This window comes from Geotrypetes seraphini, chromosome 12 (assembly GCF_902459505.1).
Source record: "Geotrypetes seraphini chromosome 12, aGeoSer1.1, whole genome shotgun sequence".
Taxonomy (NCBI): Eukaryota; Metazoa; Chordata; class Amphibia; order Gymnophiona; family Dermophiidae; genus Geotrypetes; species Geotrypetes seraphini.
Genome location: NC_047095.1, coordinates 80,174,652 through 80,201,127, shown reverse-complemented (window position 1 = coordinate 80,201,127; position 26,476 = coordinate 80,174,652). Strand labels below are relative to the sequence as shown.

The 26,476-nt window shown below is 43.6% G+C and overlaps 1 protein-coding gene across 1 annotated transcript in view; it reads right to left on the bottom strand.

Annotated features, from left to right (window-relative positions):
• Positions 1–26,476, bottom strand: part of CACNA1E (calcium voltage-gated channel subunit alpha1 E) — a 791,083-nt gene that overhangs the window by 643,756 nt on the left and 120,851 nt on the right. Inside the window, exon 3 of the mRNA XM_033915447.1 lies at positions 12,884–13,023. Within this exon, the coding sequence (XP_033771338.1) occupies positions 12,884–13,023 (140 nt within the window). The remainder of the gene's footprint in view (positions 1–12,883; positions 13,024–26,476) is intronic.

The following is a 26,476-nucleotide window of genomic DNA, read 5'->3' as shown; positions in this document are numbered from 1 at the left end:
TTAACTATAAACAAGTACAACCAAAGATGAAACAATACAGCATTGTAACACACAACTATAAAAAAAAATCATATTCCCAACATATACTCCCCCCTCCAAACTTTTATGAGGCCGCATTAGACTTTATCGCTGGCTATGGCATAATTCCTATGAGTGTTAGAGCTAATACTGCCAGGGCCAATGATAAAGCCTAAAGCGGCTTTGTAAAAGGGGTCCATAGTTATCTAACAGCTCCCATCTGAGACATTTATCCTTACCCAATACCCTCTTATCTTCTGCCTCCTTCTCATATCTACTATACATGCAAGAAATTTTGAATATTTTAATGGAACAAATAAGCTTTGAAAACAATTACTGAGCAAGTTACAGTTAAGACTGGACTGATGAAAAATTATGGTGATGAATGCCTACAATGAAAAAATGGATTTCTTGGGCCGATACCTCTGATGGTCCGATACTAAATTGATTCACAAACGTAGGCCCGGATTCTCTAAACAGTGCAGTTTTTTATAGGCACTGGTAAGTGCCCAAGCCCAGTGAAAAATGTCATTTAAACAACATTTTTCACTGATTCTCAAGGCACCTATTTAATCAATGTTGGAATCATGCCTCCATAGGTAATTTATGGCGCCTAACACCACTGTAGACTTGGATAATGCCAGAAAGACGTTAAAACAGAGCCGAGATCAGCATGAGCAGCAGGTGGAAGATGCTGCATGCGTCAGTGAACATTTCACGAGGTATGCGTGGGCGGGAGGCGCTCAAATGACAGGGAAGAGTGGGGGGTGCACAGTGCAGCAGAGAAGAATGGGGGGCGCATGGTGCAATGATGCCTGGCGCAGCAGAGAGAAAGCTTTTAGTTCGGCAAGAGACTGCCTTGAAAGAGCTGCCGTTGGAGAACTACAGCAGCAGCATGTGGGGTAGAGGTAAGGGGAAAGAGATACCAGACTGTGAGGAGGAGGGAAAGACACTAGGATGTGGAAGAGGGAAAGAGGTGCATGACTACCTGCGGGGGGGGGGGGGGGGGGGTAATGGAGGAACAATGTGTTTCCACCCCCAAATTGGAGGGCTGCCTATATTCCTATAAAATCCCTCCCTCCCAATGTCCGCATCCCTCTCTCTCTCTCCCACCCCACCCACCTCTCGTCTGCATTTATGTGGGTCTATCTGGCTGCTAAACTTGGCCAGTTAGCCAATGAATATTGGCATGGCGCTAACTGGCTGTGTCGCGTAACATAGCTAGTGACTGGGCTTGCTGCTAAGTAATTTATATATCTGCAAATAATTATCTTCCATCGGTGCAATTAAAGCTTCATCAGCCATCTTATGCTGAATATTAGTCCTTAGCCTGCTAAGTGGTATTTAAATTGGCTAGGAACCGTTCCTGGCTGGTTAAAGAGCACTGAATATTGGGCAGATTGCAGATATGGGCATAAAAGTATGCGCAGCAGTCAAACTGAAGCTTACTTCAATGCATTTGGAAAGCGGGCATTCTCTACTTTAAGATGAAAACTTGCGTTAAAATCACCAAAGTGCACATGTATGGTTACAGCTGCACCTACGCAGGTCTAACCTTTAACCTGTTTAGCTTTGGATATCACATGCAAAATGTATGTGGGAGAGCGTGTGCATCTAACATAAAGTAGGCGGGATTCTCCCAGAAAGCCCTAGGCACCCCTTTATAAAATTATCTTTCCTATATTCTGCTTTCCTGTTTGAACTGGTACTTACAGTGCGTCCTTGTTTTCTGCATGTTCCGTATTCACAAATTTGCTTATTCGTGCAAAATAAACTATAACCCATTTTCACTGACTTACTGTCATTCAGAATATGGTCCCATGAGAATAAAGGTATTCATAGAGCTGTGCAGGAGTACTGTTACTTCAAAAGACTGTTTTTATTTTTTTTAAAAGTGTGTATGAAATACATTTACAAACTTCAAAATATAATAATCAAGCTTACAGCTTTGATAACTACGTAGGTCTTAGCACAGCTATCAAAGCTATGCACTCCATCCTCAATGCAAGGACACACCAGTGGTAAAACTAGCCTTCTCTCCCCCCTCCCTCCCCCCCACACACAAATGTAGGAAGAAGTTGCATGAATCAACATTCATGTACCAGGGACCCTTGACATGGAATGACCTCCCTTTCCACCTACGACAACCATGCCAATATCGCATCTTCAGAAAAAAAAACTTTAAGACCCACCTTTTCTCCTTGGACCTATAACGAAATCTCAGGAGCCTATCTCCTATCCTTCATTCAATGTTCATGTCTTGCTCTTAATCTTGTTGTAAACTACGTTGAATCCTAGCTGAAAATTGCGGTATATAAGAAAAATGTACGGTATGGTACGGGTACACAAAATGACGACTTTATGATGTTAGGCAGCAAAAATGTACAATGCACAAGGTCAAACAAGAACACACAGGATCAGTAGATCCAAATGGAATCATGGTTCTAAATAGCGGCATAGCAAAGGGGGGGCAGGGGCGGTCTGACCTGGGTGCCTTCTTGGCGAGGGCACACGCACCCATCCTCTTCAACACCTCCAGCTCCTTCACTGCCCCCCCCCACTCTCATGTGTGTGTGCCACTTCCCTCCCCCCGTACCTCTGTAATGTTCCTGACGAGCAGCAACTCGCAACCTGATGTCGCGTAGCATTGGCTTTTCCTCCGACGTCACTTCCTGGACCTGCACCTAGGAAGTGATGTCAGAGGAAGCGCCGACGCTGGCGCAACAGCAGGTTGGGGTTTGCTGCTCGCACCAGGAATGTTACAGAAGTACAGGGCATGTGCGCAGCAGGAGGGAGTGGGGAAGGAGTGAGTGGAGGCAAAGGGGCGGAGAAGAGGGCAGGGGAGGAGCACCATTGCCCTGGGCGCGTCTCACCCTCTCTACGCCACTGGTTCCAAATTCATGTTTTCGGTATTCAGAGGTTTTTTTTTTTTTAGGAGCCTAACCCCAGTAAAATAGCAAGAAAGTACTGTATTTAGATTTGCAGAACAGTTTCTCTTGTTTGGGGGTGGGGAGGGTCAAAAGAAAGAAAAGACTGGGAAGGTATCAGCTTTGCAAGATTTTATTGGGCCATGGGGCCCTTATTCAGATAAAACTTGCTTCATGGCTAAGATTACCAGGTGATTTCAGACATAAAAGGACACGCTAAGCCAGCTCTAGGTTTGTTTCCTTGCCTGTATTAATTTCTGGTACTGGCTGTAATACATTTCTCCTAGGAAAACAGAACTATAATTCTGTTTATGCAACAGAATAAAAGAAGATTATGTTTGCCTATACCTTCTGACCTATTAACTTTATTTCAAATGCATTAAATATATAAATTATAGGTCATGGATCTAAGCCTTTATCTATTTGGCAAATAATTATCTTCCATCAGTGCAAGTAAAACTTAAATTACGACATAAAAACAAACAGTTAAACACCACAGATATGTTTCACAGATATCGGTAAAATGAAAAACATGAAAAGACTTCAAACTGAAACGTACGTCAGCATTCAGGTCTAACAATAACAGAGAGAATCACATATAGCAAGGTACATTGTCAGCTGGAAATCTCTGTGAAAACTGTCCCATTCAACTTCTTCCGAAAAAAAAGCCAATTCCTGGATTCCCTGGCATCCTGAGGAATAGCATACCAGGGCTTAAGACCAACAGTTGAAGAGGGTCTGGCTCAAATGTTCTAGCACATGGGTTTACTTTGAAGGATGGGGGTGAGAAAGATTGACCTGAAGCGCTGAAAAGGACCCTGGTCTCATTTCTTGCAGGCCCTGCATTTTAATTACAGTATTGAGAGCAAAGCCCTATCCCTATGCAGTAGTCAGGAAAGGTGAAAATAGAATTCGGAGCTGTGCTACAAGCAGTGAGAGAAATCATTAAGGAGGATTGTAAGATGACATCTTACAATCCTTATAAAACGACATGTCAGACCTAAGACTTTCCTAATAGACTACAAAGACTTGTTCCCATTGATTCTGGTGAGTCTAGCAAACAAGTCACTGAAGACAGTTCTGCTTTCATGGACAATTGACTTCCTGACACCTGCTTTAGAAAGTGAAGAAGTGCCAAGGAAAAGGAGATACTGTTCATGACTGAATATTTCTGCAATCAGCATCAATAAAGATTTTTCTATCTGCTTCTGTAAGAACACCTTTTCTATGTAACTTCTCATTTCCTCCCCCCCCCCCCTCAATTTTCTTCTGCCTCATAGAATTCCCAGAGTTCCCTCTGCCGTACTCTAGGAAACATCTAACACTCTCTTGAAAGTTTATCTATGTTCACAGTGTGATATTCTAGAAATCTGTGTATGCATATGCATGAAGAGATTATGGATGGATATGAAGTGAGTATGTTTTGAATATAAAGACATTTTAGTTATAAATGCATCTGAAGGGCTCACAATTTTAAAACAAAGAATTGAAATGGGATTTGAAAAAACCTGGATCTCTTAGTTTAGTTTAGATCTGTTTCCAGCTTTGTTAAAACTGCTTTAAGGAGGTGTCATTTCTTACTTAATTCTTCGAGTGAACAGCTGCTCAATCAGAGCACCTTTTTGTAACCTGGACATTCCTGAAACAGGTCTGAATAAGGACATCCTTTTTTAGACATGGGTGTTTCTTCCCCTTCAGCAATTGCTGTTGAATGTCCAGATTTCAGGTTCTTCCTACTTCTGCCCAAAACATGCCCAGTACACACCCCCTTGATATCTAGACATATTGTAATGTTGGATGTCCTTATTTTGCCTTTGCAAAATCAGGAATTTGAATGTTTCATTCACATGGATGTCCATATGCTTCAAAATGAGCACCATAGGAAGTCTAATCTCCTATTTCTATAAACTTGTGAATCCAAATTTTGATTAGTGTACAAATGTACACACACAATTTATGGAGTAAGGTCAGTTGCATGTGCAACTTAATTTAATAATTGGCTATTAACTGGAGTGAGCAAATTACAAGCTTAAATTATTATTAATTGGAGATAATTGGCACCAATTAACAATTGCATGCCCAACTGCCCTTGGTTGCTATTCTTGAATTTTCACATGCAAATTCTATTGCATACAACTTCAAGAAGGGTGTGGATATGGGGGGGGGGGGAAGCATGAGTGGGTCAAGGGCAATGTCTAGAAATTAAGTGCACATGTCAGAGAATACTAGGGGTTATACATTTAACTACCAACCCAGCCTGCTGATTAACCATTCCCCTTAACCATATCCATGACATCCTGTTTGTCTATCTTGCCTGTTTAGATTGTAAGCTCAACCTGGCAGCTAGGCTTCAATGCTAAGAAATGTAAGGCATGCACCTCGGAAGCAGAAATCCATGCAGGACGTACTTCTTGAATGGAGAAACTTTAACTAGGAGTTCAGCAGAACGAGATTTAGGAGTAATCATCAGTGCAGACATGAAAACTGCCAATCAAGTGGAGAAGGCGTCATCTAAGGCAAGGCAGATATTGGGTTGTATCAATAGAAGTTTCGTCAGCCGAAAGCCTGAAGTCATAATGCCGTTGTACAGGGCCATGGTGAGACCTCATCTGGAGTACTGTGTGCAATTCTGGAGGCCACATTACAGTAAAGATGTGCGTATAATTGAATCGGTTCAGCAGACAGCCACCAGGATGATCTTGGGGCTCAAGGTGCTCTCGTATGAAGAGAGACTGAACAAATTGCAGCTCTACACTCTCGAGGAACGTAGGGAGAGGGGAGACATGATCGAAACATTTAAGTACCTCACGGGACGTGTAGAAGTGGAAGATGATATTTTCTTTCTCAAGGGACCCTCGGCCACAAGAGGGCACCCGCTCAAACTCAGGGGCGGAAAATTTCATGGCGACACCAGAAAGTATTTCTTCACAGAGAGAGTGGTTGATCATTGGAACAAGCTTCCAGTGTAGGTGATCGAGGCAGACAGCGTGCCAGACTTTAAGAATAAATGGGATACCCATGTGGGATCCCTACGAGGGTCAAGATAAGAAAATTGGGTCATTAGGGCATAGACAGGGGGTGGGCAGACTTGATGGGCTGTAGCCCTTTTCTGCCATCATCTTCTATGTTTCTATGTTTCGAGCAGGGACTGTTTTCTTACTCTTTGTGACGCTGTGCAGCGCTGTGTGCATCTGGTAGTGCTATAGAAATAATTAATAGTAATAGTAGTAGTAGTAGTGTTACACCAGCCTTTGACACGATGTAGAACTGCCGTTGTGGAATTCACACATTGCACACATTATCCCAGTGCCTAAACTTTGATACTTTTCTTGAATCTACCCCTGTCTTTAAAAAAAATAGCACCTAAGTGCCTACTTGCCCTCTTAAACTAGACAACCCCTTATACAGTTCCCCTTCAAGAAATGAGCTGTGCATACAGGTTTTAACAAGTACGACTATGTCATAATCAATGGGGATTTCTAATCTGAGTGCAAAACACAGGGGAAACAAATCCACAGAAAACAGAATAATAATAAGCAAGTGGAATTGTCCAATAAGGAAAGGTGCAACAAATAAAAATGTCTTTCAATTCATCTGGACAATCAGGTAATCCTTTATTCTTCCAAAAATACTCGACCCGACATGTACATGTTTCGGCCCTATGGCCTGCGTCAGGAGTCTTGAGGATCTTTGGGTATAAATAACCACGTGTATGGACCGCTCTAAAATGCTTTATATATCAAAACGCTGTCGGCTGTCGGCTGAAAGCTTGCTGTAAAAAATCGTCGTCTAAATGCTTGCTGTAAAACGACCAGAAAGACAGCAAGCTTTCAGCCGACAGCCGACAGCGTTTTGATATATAAAGCATTTTAGAGTGGTCCATACACGTGGTTATTTATACCCAAAGATCCTCAAGACTCCTGATGCAGGCCATAGGGCCGAAACATGTACATGTCGGGTCGAGTATTTTTGGAAGAATAAAGGATTACCTGATTGTCCAGATAAGTTGAAAGACATTTTTATTTGTTGCACCTTTCCTTATTGGACAATTCCACTTGCTTATTATTATTAGATTTCTAATCTGAACCATCAGCATTACAAAGAAATGAGCAGCAGAGGCATTCTTTATTAATGTGAGATCTTTAAACTCCTTGGAGTTAATGGAGAGGTAAAGTAAAGGAGCCTCTCGGGATATCAAGCAAATACAAAGGAAGGAAGTTTATCAATAGCTAGATCATTGAAGGAAAAAAACCTTAAAAAAAAAAGGTTTCAGGGGATTTGACTTGAACTATTCATAAATACCAGTATTATGTCACATCCAGCAGACCAGGAAACTATACTGCGGCTGTGACTCATGTTTTCTGTATTCTCTTGTAATTAAAATACTCGTGGACAAAGCTGTCTTCTCAGTGTAAAGGAGCTCTTCACACTGCAATATGCAGAGTCTTCCCATTATAGGATGCCCCTGACAACCTTAGTGAACTAACTGCACTGAGTACTTTTAATAAGGTAATTGCATCAATTTAATTACACAAAGAAGGAAATGAGAAATGCTAAGTGATTCCTTGAAAACTTTCTGTTGCTCAGCCCTTGAGAGAAATTTACATGCTTAAAGCCATAATCTACACTGTGAACAGAAAAAAAAAACACCCCCCCTCCAAAAACAAAAATGTTTTTGTTGTATCTTTCACAGAACTTGGCCGATTCTTATGAAATTTAGTGTGTCGTATCCTGAGTGGAAGTGAAGAACAATGTGCTAAACAGTAGTACGGGGTGTTACCAAGATGGACAACAACATTGCCACCTAAAGTTTGTTCTCAGTTTTTGGACCAGCAAGGTGAAGTACCTCACAGTCTATTGAGATCTGAAATGTACTGTCTAGATACAGCATAATTTCAATATGAAACTGCTTGAAGTTTAAAAATCACTACAGGGGAAGACACTAATGATGGTTCCATGAATGTTTCCAATTGAACAACTCACACCAATTGAACAACTTTGTATCAAATATTTATTTTTTATTACTCCAATCAATCTCAAAACTACTCTCCAAATAGTATCATCCATTAGGCTCTTGGTCATAATCTTCGATAACAAGTTAACTTACCATCAACACATCAGTGTTATAGTTCAGTGTTTTTACAGGTTACGCATGATCCTCTCACTCACAAATCTCTTAGAACTGTTGTCACTTAACATACTCAAAACTAGACTACTGCAACTCACTTTACAAAGGGATTACACAGAAAGAACTCAGACGACTCCAAATAATACAAAACACAGCAATCAAACTCATAACAAAATAAAATAAAAAAAGTGACCATGTTAACGCTCTTACTGCTCAAAGTGCATTGGCTTCCAATCTCACATAGAATTATATATAAAAATATTACTCCTCACATTCAAAACCCTAAAAACAAATGCCCCAGAATTCATACATAGACTTCTAATTCTCTACAGATGCTCAAGATCACTCCGATCACGATCCCAACATCTATTGGCAATTCCTTCATTATGCCACAACCTGATCTTCTATCTTTTCAGTAACTATCCCCAACTGTGTAATTCTATCCCAATCCATATAAGATAAGAACTCCTATTAGACCGCTTTACATCAAAGTTAAAGACATTCAATGATGCCTTCGATGTATGAACCCTTATTTCTAAAGTTTCTCTCAGATAGGATCCCTCTCTATTGTACTCGCCTTAAATGTCTCGCTGTCCTATCTACTAATGAAGTTCTCCCTCCCTACCCCTACCTCATGTTCTGTGAGCATCAGTCTAGAATTACAAGTATGTATCATCCCTGATTTTATTTTTTTTTATTTTTTTTTACCCCACTTAGGAGTATGACAAGTGAAATAACAAATTTTAAATAAAAACTTGGAAACTTGCCACTTTAATATTTTGTAACATTTTTAAAATCTGTGTTTGGAAATATGGAGACCTATGATTATTTTATACTGAATTCTCTGGGACTAATGAAATTTAGGACTTAAATGGTATCACTGTCTTATACCATTTATCTTACAAAGGATCTGTAATAGTTTATCCTCAGGCACTGTTCCACACCCATGGAAACATGCACTAGTTTGCCCATACCTGAAGAAACCCAATCCTGACCATGACTCTCCATCTAGCTATCATCCAATCTCAAATCTACTGTTTCTTTCTAGACTTACTGAACAGATTGCCTTTAAACAACTCTCAGACTTTGTCAAGGCCAAAAACATTCTCCATCCACATCAATCAGGATTTCGTCCTAGTCACAATTATGGTGACTCTTTTGAATATTCTGCATTCTGCCCTTGATAAGCTTAATATCATTCTTTTATTTCTTTTCAGTCCAAGAGAAAACCTGGATTCTTTGTAAGTTGCCAAGTCTAATATTGGACCAATGTAAGAATAATTAAGAGATGAGGTATTAAAATAAGCTTTCAAAACAACAGAGGTTCCTTCACCAGATGTGACAGAGGCACTAATCACTTATCTGCTTATTTGCAATCCTTTTGCAATCCTATTGGGGGAGGGACCCCATAATACACACATAGCAATACAGATGGGTCTCTATCGAATATCAATCCAGATACAACAGGGATAAGCAATATTCAGCATGCATGCCACACAGCCCTACTGTTCCGCACATCACTTCCTTCTAAGTGCTGGCACCATTACCAGCTAGGCTGGCTATACTAACAGTACAGTCTTGATTATTCCACCTATCCGACAGAACCTCCATGATGTCATTGTGCTGCCGTTAAAAAGTGTGCAGGTTCTCTTCCTGTTTTCCAGCTTCACATGCTGCAAAGAAGCCATGTTTTTGAGCAAAGACCATGATTTTCCAGTATGTGCAGCAATTTGGGGACTTAGGTTCCCACTTTTACAGAAAGGGAACCATTTTTTCTGTGCAGTTTTCCATATTATCTGACTTTTCACTTATCTGACAAATGGGTTGATCCTGTGTATATGTTAGATAATCAAGGCAGTACTGTACACAGCCAAACATACAGTTGTCACCATTCAAGAAGGACAGGGGGCATGGCTGGTTCCAATTGGGGGATGCCACCCTGACAGCTGAGTAACCCTCACTCTACAGCACAACTTAACCATTACTGTTGTATTTTGGGGGGTGGGGCATACTTGACCTACAAAGTTTGCTGACCTGTGAGCTATAACATGTTTAAAATATAAATTTATTGTTTATTTGAGCTTGATTTACCTCCTAATATGCAGAGCTTGGCAAGGTGGTTTACAATATATAAAAAGTTCAAAAGCTTGAAATGAATTCCATAAAATAATAGGACAGGTAGCAAATCATACAAAGTTCACCACCCTGTCATACAAATAGCTTCTGCAATTAAAGGCTATTTAAAAAAAAAAAAAACACACACACGTAACACAAAGTAAACTACCATTTCCACTCTTCTTAATATTTTGTCATAAGCTTCTCCACTGTGAAGGCGCAAATTAAACACATTACATTACAATGTACTTGTTAACCACATTACCAAGGGCTCCTTTTACAAAGGTGCACTAGGGCTTTAACACGTGAAATAGTGCGCGCTAGACCTTAACGCCAGCATTGAGCTGGTGTTAGTTCTAGAAGCGTATCGCGCGGTAATTCCTGCATGCGCTAAAAACGCTAGCGCACCTTAGTAAAAGGAGTCCCAAAAGTTCTATGCGGTTTACAAAAAATTATTAATTATAACATATTACTTAGAAAGAATGGATTAATTAGTCAAATATTTACGGAGAAAATAGGTTTTCAACTTCTCCCTGAAATGTTTGTAAGAATCAGCGGAAAGCAGCAATGAATGAAATTCCTTTTCATGAAAAGCTGCCTGGAATGTTAGGACATGATTAAGGAATTTCTTACTTTTACAACCTTTTACGGGAGGGAAATTGAACAAAATATGTGTTTTTCTACTATTGTTATGTGTAGCTATAATAAAGCTATCAATCAGGTAAATTGGGGCTGAGCCGTAAAAGAACCTTATAACAAAAACTGCCCAGCTTGAATAAAATCCGAGCCTCCATAGGCAAACAATGACGTTCATAATAAAACAGTGTTACATGATCATATTTTTTCAGTCCGTAAATCAGTCTAACTACTGTATTTTGAATTAATGATAGTCTTGATAACTCTTTCTTAGTGACTGATAAGTAAACGATATTACTGTAGTCAAGGAGATTCAGTAAAAGGAATTGAATCAGTAGTTTAAAAGCAGAAAATTCAAAGTAAGGTCTAATTGGTCGCAATCTCCATAAAGACGTCGGTCTAAAACAATTTCTAATATTTTAATCGTAGGGTGAATTTTATAAGATATTGAATGAATTTTAATAGAAGGTTCATGAGTAATTTTACTTGGGGATGCTACATAAAATTTTGTTTTGGCAGAATTAAGCTTTAATTTGAATTGCTGCATCCAAAGATTCATCCTTTCTATTACAGTTTAATTGTGGTAGAAATCTGAGATAGAACCAAATTCTAAAGGTATTATTATGTCATCGGCATAACTAAATAATCTAGTATCCAAGTCTTTTAAGCACAAACCAAAGGACGAGAGATAAACATTAAATAATGTAGGTGATAACGGAGATCCCTGAGGGACCACCGCATGGGTTTTTCCAACTAAAGGAGAGTTGAGTCTGGAATCTAACTTGATAGATCTTGATTCCAGAAATCCCTTAAACCATGAATAAACTTTCCCATCTAAATCTAAAGCATCCAAGCATATTAAAAGATTAGTATGATACTAGATCAAAGGCGCTACTCAGATCAAACTGGAGCACCAGCAGCTATTACTGTTTTGGTACTATGCAAAGATCTAAATCCTGATTGTGAATTATGAAGTAGTGAATGTTCTAAATATTTTGTCAATTGAAAATGAACAAGACCTTCCATGATTTTTACAAAACAAGGAATCGATGCAACTGATCTGTAATTAGATGGTAACGAAACGGATTCTTTAATATTTTTAACAATTGGAGTAATTATTATGCTACCATCTTCCAAAGGAAATTTCCCCATATCTAAGGAGTCGGATATGCCAAGAGCAGCAAAGTAAAATATTTTATAAAGAGGCTAGTTCTCAAAAAAGCTGAGCTTGAAATTTAGGCACGTAAGATAGGTTCCTTAATGTGTTCCCTATTTTCAGCTAACCTTAAAAACCTAAGGGTCCCTTTTACTAGTGTAGTAACAATTTGCAAGTTTCTGTGCAAAGATTAAAGCATAATAGCCTCAGTGCTAACTGTTGTTGGCATGACCAGCATCTTCCCATACTATGAAGAGACAGAAAAGCCTTTAGCCCTGCGTCAAGTGCATTGCAGATGGTGCAGATGCATTTAAGGTCACCTTCCAAGATGTGGTTAGGTTTGCATGCAGTAACTGCAAGGAACAAGCCATACAAATATGCACTTAGCATATTCTAAATCTCAAGCCAGCACAGTTACCATTAGCATAATGCCATGTGCTAACAGGATCCAATAAGTCATATGCATAAATGCTTAATGCTGCGCTTAAATTTTCAGCTGAAAATTTACCTAAATTTAAAAGACTAAAAATGTCATTCATTTTCCTAAATTTAGAATCTTAAGATGAGAACTTAGCGCTAAAAATCAGTACTAACTTCCTAATTTGTTTTCTTGCCTTAAGTCTGCTCATGTTCTCAGTCACTTTTTGGATCTTAAATATAGGTGCCTACTGAAACTAGGAACAGAAATTTAGGAACGCAGACCTAGTAAATTTTCAAAAAGGTCAATTTAGTGGCCTAATTCTCAACATGAAAAGAATATCAACCTTGACATGTTCAATGTGTCTAGTTGTAGTCATTTGTGCCCAGCACTGACTCCTGCCAAAGCATCTGACCACCATAAAGACACCATCAAATCTCAAGGAAAAACAGGCTTCAATGCTTCTTCTCTCAAAGAGGACTTACCCACTCAGCACCACAATGAAGTCCATGACATTCCAGCCATTCCGAAGGTATGAACCCTTGTGGAACACGAATCCCAGAGCAACAATTTTAATCCCAGCTTCAAAGCAAAAGATCCCAATAAAATAAGGTTCTGTCTTCTCCTACAAGAACAAGTACGCCAAGAACTACAGTGAGATACAATAAATAGAAAGTAAGGATACAAATGTGACTCCCTTTATGGTTCACTGAAGCCAGTGGATTGTAAGAACATGAGTGGACAATCTAAAGATCAACATGGCATGGGAAATGGAAGACCAGGTAAAACCAACGGGATCTCTCCCAAGCAGCATTATTGATATGTAAAATTAGATGGGCCCATTCTCCTATAATAATGACAGAAAAATTCAGGGAGGGGAGGAGTTATCAATGTAAGCTACTGTTAAAATCAGGTTATTTTACCACACATTTGGATATTTCAGCACAGGATCCCATTTTATGCAATAAGATCCTATACTAAACAGCTGATTCGTGGTAAAATAACTCTCATCAACTTCCACCCCCAGATTCTATATAGATCACTCAAAGTTGGGTGCTGGAATTTCTGTGTGGATCTCAATGAGGCAATAGATACCAATTGGCCACTTAATTGGTGCTTCGTTTAAGCTGCACACAGATTTATTTATTTGGTTTTATATCCCATCCTCCCCAGAGAGCTCAGGATAGGTTACAATTAGAGAATGACACAGTGACAAAATTCATCACCGCTCCCGTCCCTATGGATAACTGCAGGAAACAATCCCATGTCATCCTTTTTGGTGTCTATCTCAACTTCAGTCCTTCTACGCCAGCGTTCTTCAATGCAAGGCTTGCCTTTTCATACTCCGATTCTTTCATCTCTTCTTAAAAAATGACAAAGAGATGTCTTCCTGCGGTTATCTGCAGGGACAGGAACGGTGATGAATTTTGTCACTGTGTCATTCTCTACTTACAGTTTAATATTCACAGTGTTACAATATTACAATTACATAGGGTTATATTTAACACTCATAGGGTTGCAATACCAGTATACAGTATAGGTTGCAGAACACTCATAGGGTTACAATAAACATGGCACCTAACCTTTCCCACACACAACCCAAAAGAGGTTATGGCCAAGGGATGGGCAGAGGAAAGTCATAAGTATTTCCAAGTGTTAGGCTTGGCTTACACCTGTTTCTATCAGGTTTAAGTCCCCCGCCCAAAATTAGGTATGACCTAATTTGCCAGTATTCTATAAAGGATAGGTACCCTTTAAAGAATAGGGGCTCGGTGTTGATCTTTTTGGCACCTAATTTTTAGTACTATATATAGAATTTCCCCCTCAGTGTCTAAGTCCTATCTTTATCCACAATCAAGACACTACCATACCCTGCTGAGAAAGCACTGTGTGGAGTGGTGTAGAGATTAAAAGATAATTTAGTCTATGCACATTTATGCTATTCAGAATTTCAATATAATTTTCTACCAACAGATACTTGGTTGTACCGTATACTGGATGATGAATGCAACACTACCTAGTGAGCAAAGATAGTTCAGCAGTGACAGAAGGGCTGGATTATTGGGGCATAACCAATAGATAAAGAGATTGATGTAGGATCCTGCTAGAAGTTCTTGTAGATCTGTTTTAATCTAGAGCAGGGTTGTCAAAGTCCCTCCTGGAGGGCAGCAATCCAGTCAGGTTTTCAGGATTTCCCCAATGAATATACATGAGATTTATTTCCATGCACTGCTTTCATTGTATGCTAATAGATCTCATGCATATTCATTGGGGAAATCCTGAAAACCCAAATGGATTGCAGCCCTCCAGGAGGGACTTTGACACCCCTGATCTAGAGCAAATAGCTAAAGGGTGGACATTGACATTTTGAGCCAACAGCTACAATACATGCAAAGCTCAACCAAAAGACTTAATTACAATTCACAAAGTGAAGGCAGATGATACATTTTTTAAATAGATAAGAGACAAAGGGGCCCTTTTACTTTCCTGTACTAAAAAGTGGTCAATGCTCTCCCTAGCACAGGGTTTTCCCATCTGCTGAGGCCACTTATAGCGTGGTAGTAAAATGCCCCCATTTTCCATATTAACGGCTATGCTCTAATTCCCATTAATGTATGGTCATTAGTGCATGAACACTTACCAACACCTGTTTTCTAAAAGTAAGAACGAATGCTTTAATTACATGCTGATCAGTTAGCATGCAGTGATGTAGTTGTGCTAACCAATTAGCGCAAAACAAGCCTACTATCCACCCCCAGACATGCCTCCAGTGCTAAAAAATAAAAGTGAAGCCATGTGCTAACAGGATCCAATAAGTCATATGCATAAATGCTTAATGCTGTGCTCAAGTTTTCAGCTGAAAATTCACCTAAATTTGAAAGACTGAATGTATTCATTCAGGGTGCTTTTGAAATCCTATCTTTTCTGCCTGGCATTCCCAGTAGATATATAACATGACTGGAGGTCCATAATTATTGTAATAACTAGATGGTGGTTGCACTTTATGCCTGTGTTTTTTGTCTTCTCCTCTCACCTGCATACTCTCCAAAGATATGGCGCTCTTTTCCTACTCTTATTATTGTAAAACACTTTGACGGTATAGAGAAGGGTTGTCTAAAAATTACAATAAAGTTCCTTTATTCATCCAAAAACTCAATGACTCATTGAGTTTTTGGATGAATAAAGGACCTTTATGGAAAATTGTTTTCACCAGTCTTTATTGGATATTTCCATTCTTTATGTCCAAGTTTTGTGGATTTGGTTCTTCTGTTCTTTGTTCTAAAAAATTACAATAAACATAAAGGTAGTGAGCTTCCCTCCTGCCATTTTTTCATCCAAAGGTACGAGGGGTGTCCAGGGATATGGGAGGGGGCCAAGAATGTGGGGGGAATATTGGGGGGAGCGCAGAGATGTCAATGGATGTTCTCAGGGGAATCCCCATCAGTTGAGATGCCAGGAATCCCCGAAACTGTCTCAGCTGATGGGAATTCCTTCTGCTGCAATCAGATGATGGGAAGCCTATGGGGGTTTTTTTGCTCTTTAGGTGGTGGGAGGGGGTCGTAACCACTGGGGGAGTTTTTAAGTTGTTTTTTTAAAGTTTTTTTTTAAGTTTATTAGGTTTTTATATACCGCCTATCAAGGGTATCTAAGCGGTTTTACAAACAGGTATTCAAGCATTTTCCCTAACTGTCCCGGTGGGCTCACAATCTAGCTAATGTACCTGGGGCTATGGAGGACTGAGTGACTTGCCCAGGGTCACAAGGAACAGCGCGGGGTTTGAACCCACAACCCCAGAGTGCTAAGGCTGTAGCTCCAACCACTGCGTTCTTTTCCTAAAGAAGTATGTGGGAGGGGTATGCCTTAAATCCTCCAGTGGTCTTCTTGTCAGTTTGGATACCTTTGTGGAACTTAGACACAACTCAAACAGGTCTAACTGCCGGTGTATATATACACTCAATCAAAAAAAACTTTAAAACGTCCAAAAAAGAGGACATCCTAATAGTAGGGACGACCAAGTGCTGATAAGCAAAACTACCTTTCAGGACATGTAGCAGCACCTCTAAGCTGCTGTGCATCTAGAGAGCAAAGGGGAATGTTGGGAGGTGTGCTATGGGTGGGAATCGGGTGGCTTTCAACCTGGACATACCACAGCCATAATCAAAGCTTTCCTAGAAGGAACTTATACACCGGCAGTTAAACATGTTTTGTTTTATTTTTCCCTAATGTATCTAGATCAGTGGTCCCCAACCCTGTCCTGGAGGACCACCAGGCCAATCGGGTTTTCAGGCTAGCCCTAATGAATATGCATGAGAGAGATTTGCATATAATGGAAGTGACAGGCATGCAAATCTGCTCCATGCATATTCATTAGGGCTATCCAGAAAACCGATTGGCCTGGTGGTCCTCCAGGACAGGGTTGGAGATCACTGATCTAGACAATCCCAGAATTTTTCCACCTTAATATCTTGTCTCTATGTCCTCATTAAGGAGTATAAGTTACTGTTGCTAGAATAAGAAACTGTGGCTATGTTAGGGTTTTTTATCAGACCGCTGACGCTCAAAGGAATTCTATGAGCATCGGAGCTTTTACCGCAGCAGCTGACGCTAAATTACCCTAATGCGGCTCGATAAAGGGGGCTTGTATTTGGTGATTTTAACCTGAATTCTATATTATAAGTATCTTCTGTAATAGCCCCTGACAGGGCCGCCATCAGGGCAGTACTACCAGTCCTGCAATCAGGGGCCCGGAGCTGACAGGGGGCCCGGGCTCCCCCAGGGTCATAAGAACATAAGAACATAAGCAGTGCCTCCGCCGGGTCAGACCATAGGTCCATCCTGCCCGGCAGTCCGCTCCCGCGGCGGCCCAAACAGGTCACAACCTGTCTGAATCACCAGAAGGGGCTCCCTTCCAACCTTGGTTTCTCATTGAAGTCCTATCTTCCCATCGTAGTCCTAACCCTCCGGTCTTGCACATGCACGACCTGTTGGGTTTCTATACTTATTACCTGGTTAGCTTTCTATACCTGTGTTACATCCCAGCACCTCTCTCAATATCCCACGATCCCTTTATCCCTCAGGAATCCGTCCAATCCCTGTTTGAAACCCTGTACCGTACTCTGCCTGATCACTTCCTCCGGTAGCGCATTCCAAGTGTGCACGACCCTTTGGGTGAAAAAAAACTTCCTTGCATTTGTTTTGAACCTATCTCCCTTCAATTTCTCCGAATGCCCCCTCGTACTTGGTGTCCCCTTCAGTCTGAAGAATCTGTCCCTATCCACCCTCTCTATGCCCCTCATGATCTTGAAGGTCTCTATCATATCTCCCCTGAGCCTCCTTTTTTCCAGAGAGAAGAGCTCCAGCCTATCCAACCTCTCGGCGTATGGGCAGTGTTCCAGCCCTTTTACCAGTTTCGTTGCTCTCCTTTGGACTCTCACAAGTACCGCCATGTCCTTCTTGAGGTGTGGCGACCAATACTGAACGCAGTATTCCAGATGTGGACGCACCATCGCTCGATACAATGGCATGATGACTTCCCGCGTCCTGGTTGTTATGCCCCTCTTTATGATGCCCAGCATCCTGTTGGCTTTTTTCGAGGCTGCTGCGCACTGTGCAGATGGCTTCAGTGATGCATCCACCAGCACACCCAAGTCCCTCTCAAGTCTGCTGTCTCCCAACAATGCCCCCCCCCAATTTGTAGTTGAACAACGGGTTCTTTTTCCCTATGTGCATGACCTTGCATTTTTCCACTTTAAAGAGCATTTGCCATTTGTTTGCCCAGTCTTCCAGCTTGTCCAGGTCCCTTTGCAGGTCCTCACACTCCTCCCTGGACCTAACTCTACCGCACAGTTTGGTATCGTCTGCAAATTTTATAACCTCGCACTTTGCCTCCTTTTCCAGGTCATTGATAAATATGTTGAAGAGTAACGGCCCCAGCACCGATCCCTGTGGCACACCGCTCGTGACTCCCCGCCAGTCAGAATATTGGCCCTTCACTCCGACCCTCTGCAGTCTACCCGACAACCAGTGCTTGATCCATCTGTGCACATCCCCTCCCACCCCGTGGTTTCACAGCTTCCTAAGCAGCCTTTCATGTGGCACCTTGTCGAAAGCCTTTTGAAAATCGAGGTCAATGATGTCTATGGGTTCCCCATTGTCCACCCGACTGCTTATTCCCTCAAAGAAGTACAGAAGGTTCGTTAGGCACGACCTTCCCTTACAGAATCCGTGCTGGCTTGTTCTCAGTAGGCCATTCCTCTCGATGTGCTCGCAAATGCCGTCCTTGATCATAGCTTCCACCATCTTTCCTATAATTGAACTACAGGCTCACCGGCCTGTAGTTCCCGGGGTCACCCCTCGATCCCTTCTTGAAGATAGGTGTGACATTCGCCAATTTCCAGTCCTCTGGTACCTCACCAGTTTTCAAGGATAGGTTGCAAACATGCTGGATTGTGCCCGCTATTTCTTGTCTTAGTTCCTTCAGAACCCTTGGGTGGATCCCGTCCGGGCCCGGTGATTTACCACATTTTAACCTGTCTATCTGTTTGAGGACATCCTCCTTACTTACCTCTATGTGCTCCAATTTTTCGGCCTGTTCCCCACTCATGAGCTCCTCTGAGTCCGGTATATTAGATGTGTCTTCGCTCGTGAAAACCGACGAGAAGAACGTGTTCAACCTCTCAGCTACCTCTTTATCCTCCTTAATCACTCCCTTCCTATCCCCATCGTCCAACGGCCCCACCTCCTCTCTCGCTGGTCGCTTCCCCTTTACGTAACTGAAGAATGCCTTGAAGTTTTTCACCTCCCTGGCCAGCCCCTCTTCGTATTCCCCTTTCGCTTTTCTAACCTCTTGGTGGCATTCCTTTTGGCATTTCCTGTGCGCCTGGTGATTTTCCTCCGTTGGGTCCTTTTTCCATCTCCAGAAGGATACTTTTTTGTCATTTATTGCCCTCTTTACTTCAGTTGACATCCAAACCGGGTCCTTTGATCGCTTGTTCTTGCAGCCTTTCCTGAAACTGGGGACGTACATTCTTTGTGCTTCCTGCAGGGTGTCCCTGAATAGGGTCCAGGCGCTTCCCACAGTCTCCATCCTAAAGATGTTTCTGAGCTTCCTCCCCACCATTTCCCTCATAGCAACATAGTTCCCTTTCTTGAAGTTGAGCGCAGTTGTTGCGGTCCTCCTTACTATGGGTGTCCCCCTTTCTAATGTGAATCTGATCGCGTTGTGATCACTGTTGCCTAGTGGTCCTCCCACTTCTACCCCTCTTGCAGGCCCCCCTAATCCGTTTAGGATGAGGTCAAGAGTAGCACCCCCTCGCGTCGGTTCTTTGACTAGTTGCTCCATGAAGCAGTCCCTCACAGCTTCTACAAATCCTGTTTCTCTAGTGCAGTTGGAGTGACCCGTACTCCAGTCTATTCCCGGGTAGTTGAAGTCCCCCATCACTCCACCTCTGCATTTACCTGGACCGCCTGCCCTTGGATTTCGGGCAGTTCTCCCGTTCCCTGTGCTTCTGCTTTGCCCTCAGCCTTTACCCTCTTAGCTTTCAGCTTCCCCACATTCCCGCCACCCCACTGTCCCGCTTTTCCTCTGGGTTTTCTAGCCCTACCGGCCCCCTCCTGGGCTATCATCCCTTGAGCCTCTGTTTGATCCCCCTCGCCTTGTGGTACCTCTATATTGCCCTCAGCTTTCGCCCTCGTGCCACCCAATCCCCCTGTGTCTCCATGCCCCTTAGTCTTCTCCCAGCAAGCTCCCTTTACCTGATGTTTCCCTCGCTGTCTGATCATAAGATCCTCCGGTCCCTCTGCTTCCTCCCTGCAGTCAGCCCATTCAGCATCTGTTCTGGATACTGTTGTCCGAAGCGTCAACATCAGATCAGCTGTCGGCTTTCCCCCTCTCCTCAGTTTAAAGCCCTCTCGATCTCCTTCCTCACATTGGCTGCCAGTAGTCTAGTTCCCGCAGTGCTCAGGTGCAGGCCGTCCCACCGGTAGAGCTTGCTCTTTCCCCAGAAGGACGTCCAGTTCCTCACAAAGTGGAAGCCCTCCTCCTGGCACCATCTCCTCAACCATGCATTCACAGCCTGGAGGTCTGCCTGCCTCTTTGCATCTGCTCTCGGTACAGGCAGGATTTCCGAGAATGCTATCCTCCGTGTGCTCCGCTTCAGCTTTCGTCCCAGGACCCTGAACTGGTCAGTCAGTGTGGCCATGCTGAAGTTCCTCCGGCTCACATCATTCGTTCCGACGTGGATTATTACCGCAGTCTCCTCTGTCTCTGCTCCGTCCAGGATCCTCTCAATCCTATCAGTGATGTCTCGTGTCTTGGCCCCTGGGAGACAAGTCACTAGCCGGTCCTCCCTTCCTCCAGCTACATGACTGTCTACCTCTCTCAAGATTGAGTCTCCCACCACAATAGCAGGTCCTAGGCCACAGTTCTTCAACCGCCGGTCCGCGGACCGGTGCCGGTCCCAGTGGCGTACCAAGGGGGGGCGGTATGCCCCAGGTGCACAGGAGAGAGCTGGATGGGGGACCCGTGGAGTTCAATACATCTCGAGCCACGAGGCTCGTCTTCTGTTCCTACCTGCCCTGCCGCTCACATTTAGCCGTTTGGAAGTGTTCCCCGATGTCAGCGCTGACGTCGGAGGGAGGGCTTAAGCAAAGCCTGCCCTCCGACGTCAGCGCTGATGTCGGAGAATACTTCCAGTCGGCTATTTGTGCACGGCAGGGCAGGCAGGAAATAGGAGACAAGCCTCTCAGCTCGAGCTCCGTTTTGCTGAGAAAGTTGGAACACAAAAGTGGGGAGGGAGTGCGTTTTTGGACACAGAAGGCATGGACTTGGGAGAGAGGAAGGGAGGGAAAGAGATGCTGAGGTGGGGAAGGGAATGGGTTTTTGGACACAGAAGGCATGGACTTGGGAGAGAGGAAGGGAGGTACACGGAGAATAGAAGAAAGGAGAATTTTTGGTCATAGGGAGGGAGGGAGGTACAGATAGTGGCATACCAAGGTGGGGGAGGGGTGGTCCGCCCCGGCCCAGGTTTACATCCCAAGAGGGTGCACAGCTGGCCACCCTCCAGTGTTCTCCATAGGCCGGCAAACTGCGGCTCTTTAGCCACTTGAGTGCCACCGCCACCATCGGGAACAGGCCGGCATCAAGTTCTCCCTGCTTTTCCCTGTGGGGCCATAGAAACATAGAAACAGAAATAGATGGCAGATAAGGGCCACGGCCCATCTAGTCTGCCCACCCTGATGACCCTCCCCTACCTTTGCCTAGTGAATAGAACCCTCGTGTCGATCCCATTTGGCCTTAAAATCAGGCACGCTGCTGGCCTCAATCACCTGCAGTGGAAGACTATTCTAACGATCAACCACCCTTTCAGTGAAAAATAATTTCCTGGTGTCACCTCGTAGTTTCCCGCCTCTGATTTTCCACGGATGCCCTCTTGTTGCCGTGGGTCCCTTGAAAAAGATGATATCTTCTTCCGCTTTGATGCGGCCCGTGAGATACTCGATCATGTCCCCCCCTCTCTCTGCGCTCCTCGAGCGAGTATAGCTGTAGTTTGTCTAACCGTTCTTCGTACAGGAGATCTTTGAGTCCTGAGACCATCCGGGTGGCCATTCTCTGAACCGACTCCAATCTCAGCACATCTTTGCGATAATGTGGCCTCCAGAATAGCACACAGTATTCCAGGTGAGGCCTCACCATGGATCTATACAATGGCATAATGACTTACGGCTTACAGCTGACGAAACCCCTGCGTATGCAACCTAGGATCTGTCTTGCCTTGGATGAGGCCTGCTCTACCTGACTGGCAGCCCCAAGTCTCGTTCTGCTACCATTCTTGTTAGGATCTCACCATTAAGGGTATAAATCTTGTATGGATTATGGTTGCCTAGGTGCATGACTTTGCATTTTTTGGCATTGAAGCTAAGTTGCCAGGTCCTAGACCAGCGCTCCAGCTGCCTGGCTGGCCTAGAACGTCCTCTCCGACGTTAGAATTGACGTCGGGTGGCGAGAGTTGGTCGGCCCCGCGGGGAAGAGAAGCAGGGTGAACTCGGCGCCGGCCTGTTCCCGATGGCGGCAGTGGCAGCCTATTCCTCAATGGCGGTGGCAGCATTTTCCCAATGGTGGTGGCATAGGGGAGGGCAGGGAGAAAAAAAGAAAGGAGGGGACAGGAAGCCAGAAAGAAAGAAAGGGGGCAGGGTGAAACAAAGAAAAATGGGGCACAGAGAGAGAGAGAGAAAGACAGACATACAGAACGAAAGGGGTATGGAGAGAGAGAAAAAGAAAGAAGGGGCAGGGTGAAACAAAAAGTTTGGGGAGGGAATGAGGTCTGGAGGAGAGGAAGCATAAAGGAGGCTGAAAGAAGGGAAGAAATATTAGATGCACAGTCAGAAGAATAAAGTGCAACCAGAGACTGATGAAATTACCAAAGGTAGGAAAAATGATTTTATTTTCAATTTAGTGATCAAAATGTGTCTGCTTTGAGAATTTATATATGCTGTCTATATTTTGCACTATGGCCCCCTTTTACTAAACCACAATAGCGTTTTTTAGCGCAGGGAGCCTATGAGCTTTGAGAGCAGCGTGGGGCATTCAGCGCAGCTCCCTGCGCTAAAAACCGCTATCGCGTTTTAGTAAAAAGGGAGGGGGAATATTTGTCTATTTTTGTATAATTGTTACTGAGGTGACATTGCATAAAGTCATCTGCCTTGACCTCTTTGAAATCCCGCGGAATATAAATGATAATTAACATTTTCTCTGCGTACAGCGTGCTTTGTGTTTTTAAAATTTTATTGTTGGTAGATCATTTTGACTTGGCCACAAAGGTAAGGGGGAGGGAGGGAGGGGAGCTGCTGAAAGACATCTAGTAATCCTTGCAGGCTTGACTGTGCAGGGAATTATTTTTGTAAAATCATGTTTTGTTATGTGACTGGCATTATTTAGACTTTAATTTCTATGAATGAATAGAATGAAAATGAGGCTGTGAGGGATTGCTTCTTGGAGCAGCTGGTCCAGGAACCGACACGAGGAGATACCACTCTTGACCTAATCCTCAACGGTCTAGGGGGCCCCGCAAAGGAGGTGGTAGTAGTAGGGCCACTAGGAAACAGTGATCACAACATGATCCAGTACAAACTAGAAATGGGAACATCAAAAGTGAAGAGAACCACAGCGATGGCACTCAACTTCAGAAAAGGGAACTACGAAGCTATGAGGAAAATGGTGAGACATAAACTCAGAAACAGCTCACGGAAGATGGAGACCGTAGAGAAAGCCTGGTCCCTACTCAAGAACACGGTGCAAAAAGCACAAAACATGTACATCCCCAGGTTTAGGAAAGGGCGCAAACAAAATCAAACAAAAAACAAGGTGTGGATAACAAAGGAAGTGAAGAAGGCGATAAGCGACAAGAGATCATCATTCAGAAAATGGAAAAAGGACCAAACTGAGGAAAACCGGAAGGAACACAAAAAACACCAGAAAGAGTGCCACCGAGTGGTTAGGGAAGCAAAAAGAGAATACGAAGAGAAGCTGGCTGGGGAGGCGAGAAACTTCAAACCGTTCTTTAGGTACGTGAAGGGGAGGCAACCGGCAAGGGAGGAAGTGGGACCGTTGGATGATGGAACCAGAAAGGGAGTGGTAAGAGAGGAAAAAGAGGTAGCAGACAGGTTAAACAAGTTTTTCTCGTCGGTCTTCACGAGCGAGGACACATCCAATGTACCAGAACCTGAGGAGATTATAAGTGGGGATCTAGATGAAAAGCTGGAGCAAATAGAAGTAAGCCATGAGGACGTCCTATGACAGATAGATAGATTAAAAAGCGACAAATCACCGGGCCCGGATGGAATCCACCCAAGTGTACTAAAAGAACTGAGAAAGGAAATAGCGGAAACACTCCAGCAAATATGTAATCTATCATTGAAAACTGGGGAGATCCCGGAGGACTGGAAAATAGCAAATGTCACGCCTATCTTTAAGAAAGGATCAAGAGGAGACCCGGGAAACTACAGGCCGGTGAGCTTGACTTCGGTTCCGGGTAAGATGATGGAAGCACTTATTAAGGACAGCATCTGCGAGCACATGGAAAAAAATGGGCAGCTGAGGGAGAGCCAACATGGCTTCTGCAAGGGAAGGTCTTGCCTCACAAACTTACTACATTTCTTTGAGGGAATAAACAGCCAGATAGACAAAGGGGAACCCATAGACATAATTTACCTCGACTTCCAAAAAGCTTTCGACAAGGTACCCCACGAACGGCTGCTTAGGAAGCTGTGGAACCACGGAGTGGAGGGGGATGTATACCGATGGATTAAACACTGGTTGGCGGGCAGAAAACAGAGGGTTGGAGTGAAGGGCCAATACTCAGACTGGCAACGGGTCACGAGCGGAGTTCCGCAAGGGTCGGTGTTGGGACCGCTCCTGTTCAATATATTTATAGACGATCTGGAGACAGGGACGAAATGTGAGGTTATCAAATTTGCAGATGACACCAAACTCTGCAGCAGGGTTAGAACCACGGAAGACTGTGAAAACCTGCAAAGGGACCTAACGAAGCTGGAAGAGTGGGCCAAAAAGTGGCAGATGCGTTTTAATATAGAGAAATGCAAGGTCATGCATGTTGGGAAAAAGAACCCGATGTACAGCTATACAATGGGGGGAACATTGCTAGATGTAAGTACCCTTGAAAGAGACCTGGGTGTGCTGGTGGATACAACAATGAAAGCATCAGCACAATGCGCGACAGCCTCAAAGAAAGCAAACAGAATGCTGGGTATCATCAAGAAGGGTATCACGACAGGACAAAGGAAGTCATCATGCCACTGTACCGTGGAATGGTGCGCCCGCATCTGGAGTACTGTGTCCAGTATTGGTCGCCGTACCTCAAGAAGGACATAGCATTGCTTGAGGGGGTCCAGAGAAGAGCGACGAAAATGGTAAGAGGTATGGAAAACCTTTCATATGCCGACAGGCTAGAACAGCTGGGGCTGTTCTCCCTGGAAAAGAGGAGACTTAGAGGAGACATGATACAAACTTTGAAGATCCTGAAAGGCATAGATAAGGTAGACAGGGACAGATTCTTCAGACTGTGGGGAACAACAAGTACAAGGGGGCACTCGGAGAAACTGAAAGGGGATAGGTGCACAACAATAAACAATAAACACTGCTGTCATACTTTTTTTTTGTCCCCTGCCGATTTCCTGATAGTACCCCCCGGACAAAAGTGGGGGGAAGGGATGCATGGGGGGGCCCAATAGGATTGCTCAGTAAGGGGCCCAGAAATTTCTGATGGCGGCCCTGGACCCACCCCCTAACTTCCACCATGAAGAGATCCCACATGCCAATCCCATCTTTTCTTAAAATCTGGCACGCTGCTGGCCTCGATTACCTGTAGTGGAAGATTATTCCAGCGGTCAACCACTCTTTCGGTGAAGAAATATTTTCTGGTGTTGCCATGAAATTTCCCACCCCTGATTTTCAGAGGATGCCCTCTTGTTGCCGTGGGTCCTTTAAGAAAGAAGATATCTTCTTCCACCTCGATACGGCCCGTAATACATTTGAATGTCTCAATCATGTCTCCCCTCTCTCTGCATTTCTCAAGTGAGTAAAGCTGCAACTTACCCAGCCGTTCCTCATACGGGAGATCCTCGAGTCCTGAGACCATCCTGGTGGCCATTCGCTGAACCGACTCAATTCTCTGCACATCCTTTTTGTAATGTGGCCTCCAGAATTGTACACAGATGGGGGTCTCACCATGGATCTGTACAACGGCATTATGACCTCGGGCTTACGGCTGACGAAACTTCTACGGATACAACGCATAATTTGTCTAGCCTTGGACGAAGCTTTCTCCACTTGATTGGCAGTCTTCATGTCTTCGCTAATGATCACTCCCAAGTCTCGTTCTGCTACAGTCCTTGCTAGGATCTCACCATTTAGGGTGTAAGTCCTGCATGGATTTTTGCTGCCTAGGTGCATTACCTTGCATTTTTTGACATTGAAACTTAGTTGCCAAGTCTCTGACCAATGCTCCAGTAGGAGTAGGTCTTGCTTCATACTGTCGGGCACTGTGCTTTTGTCTATTGTG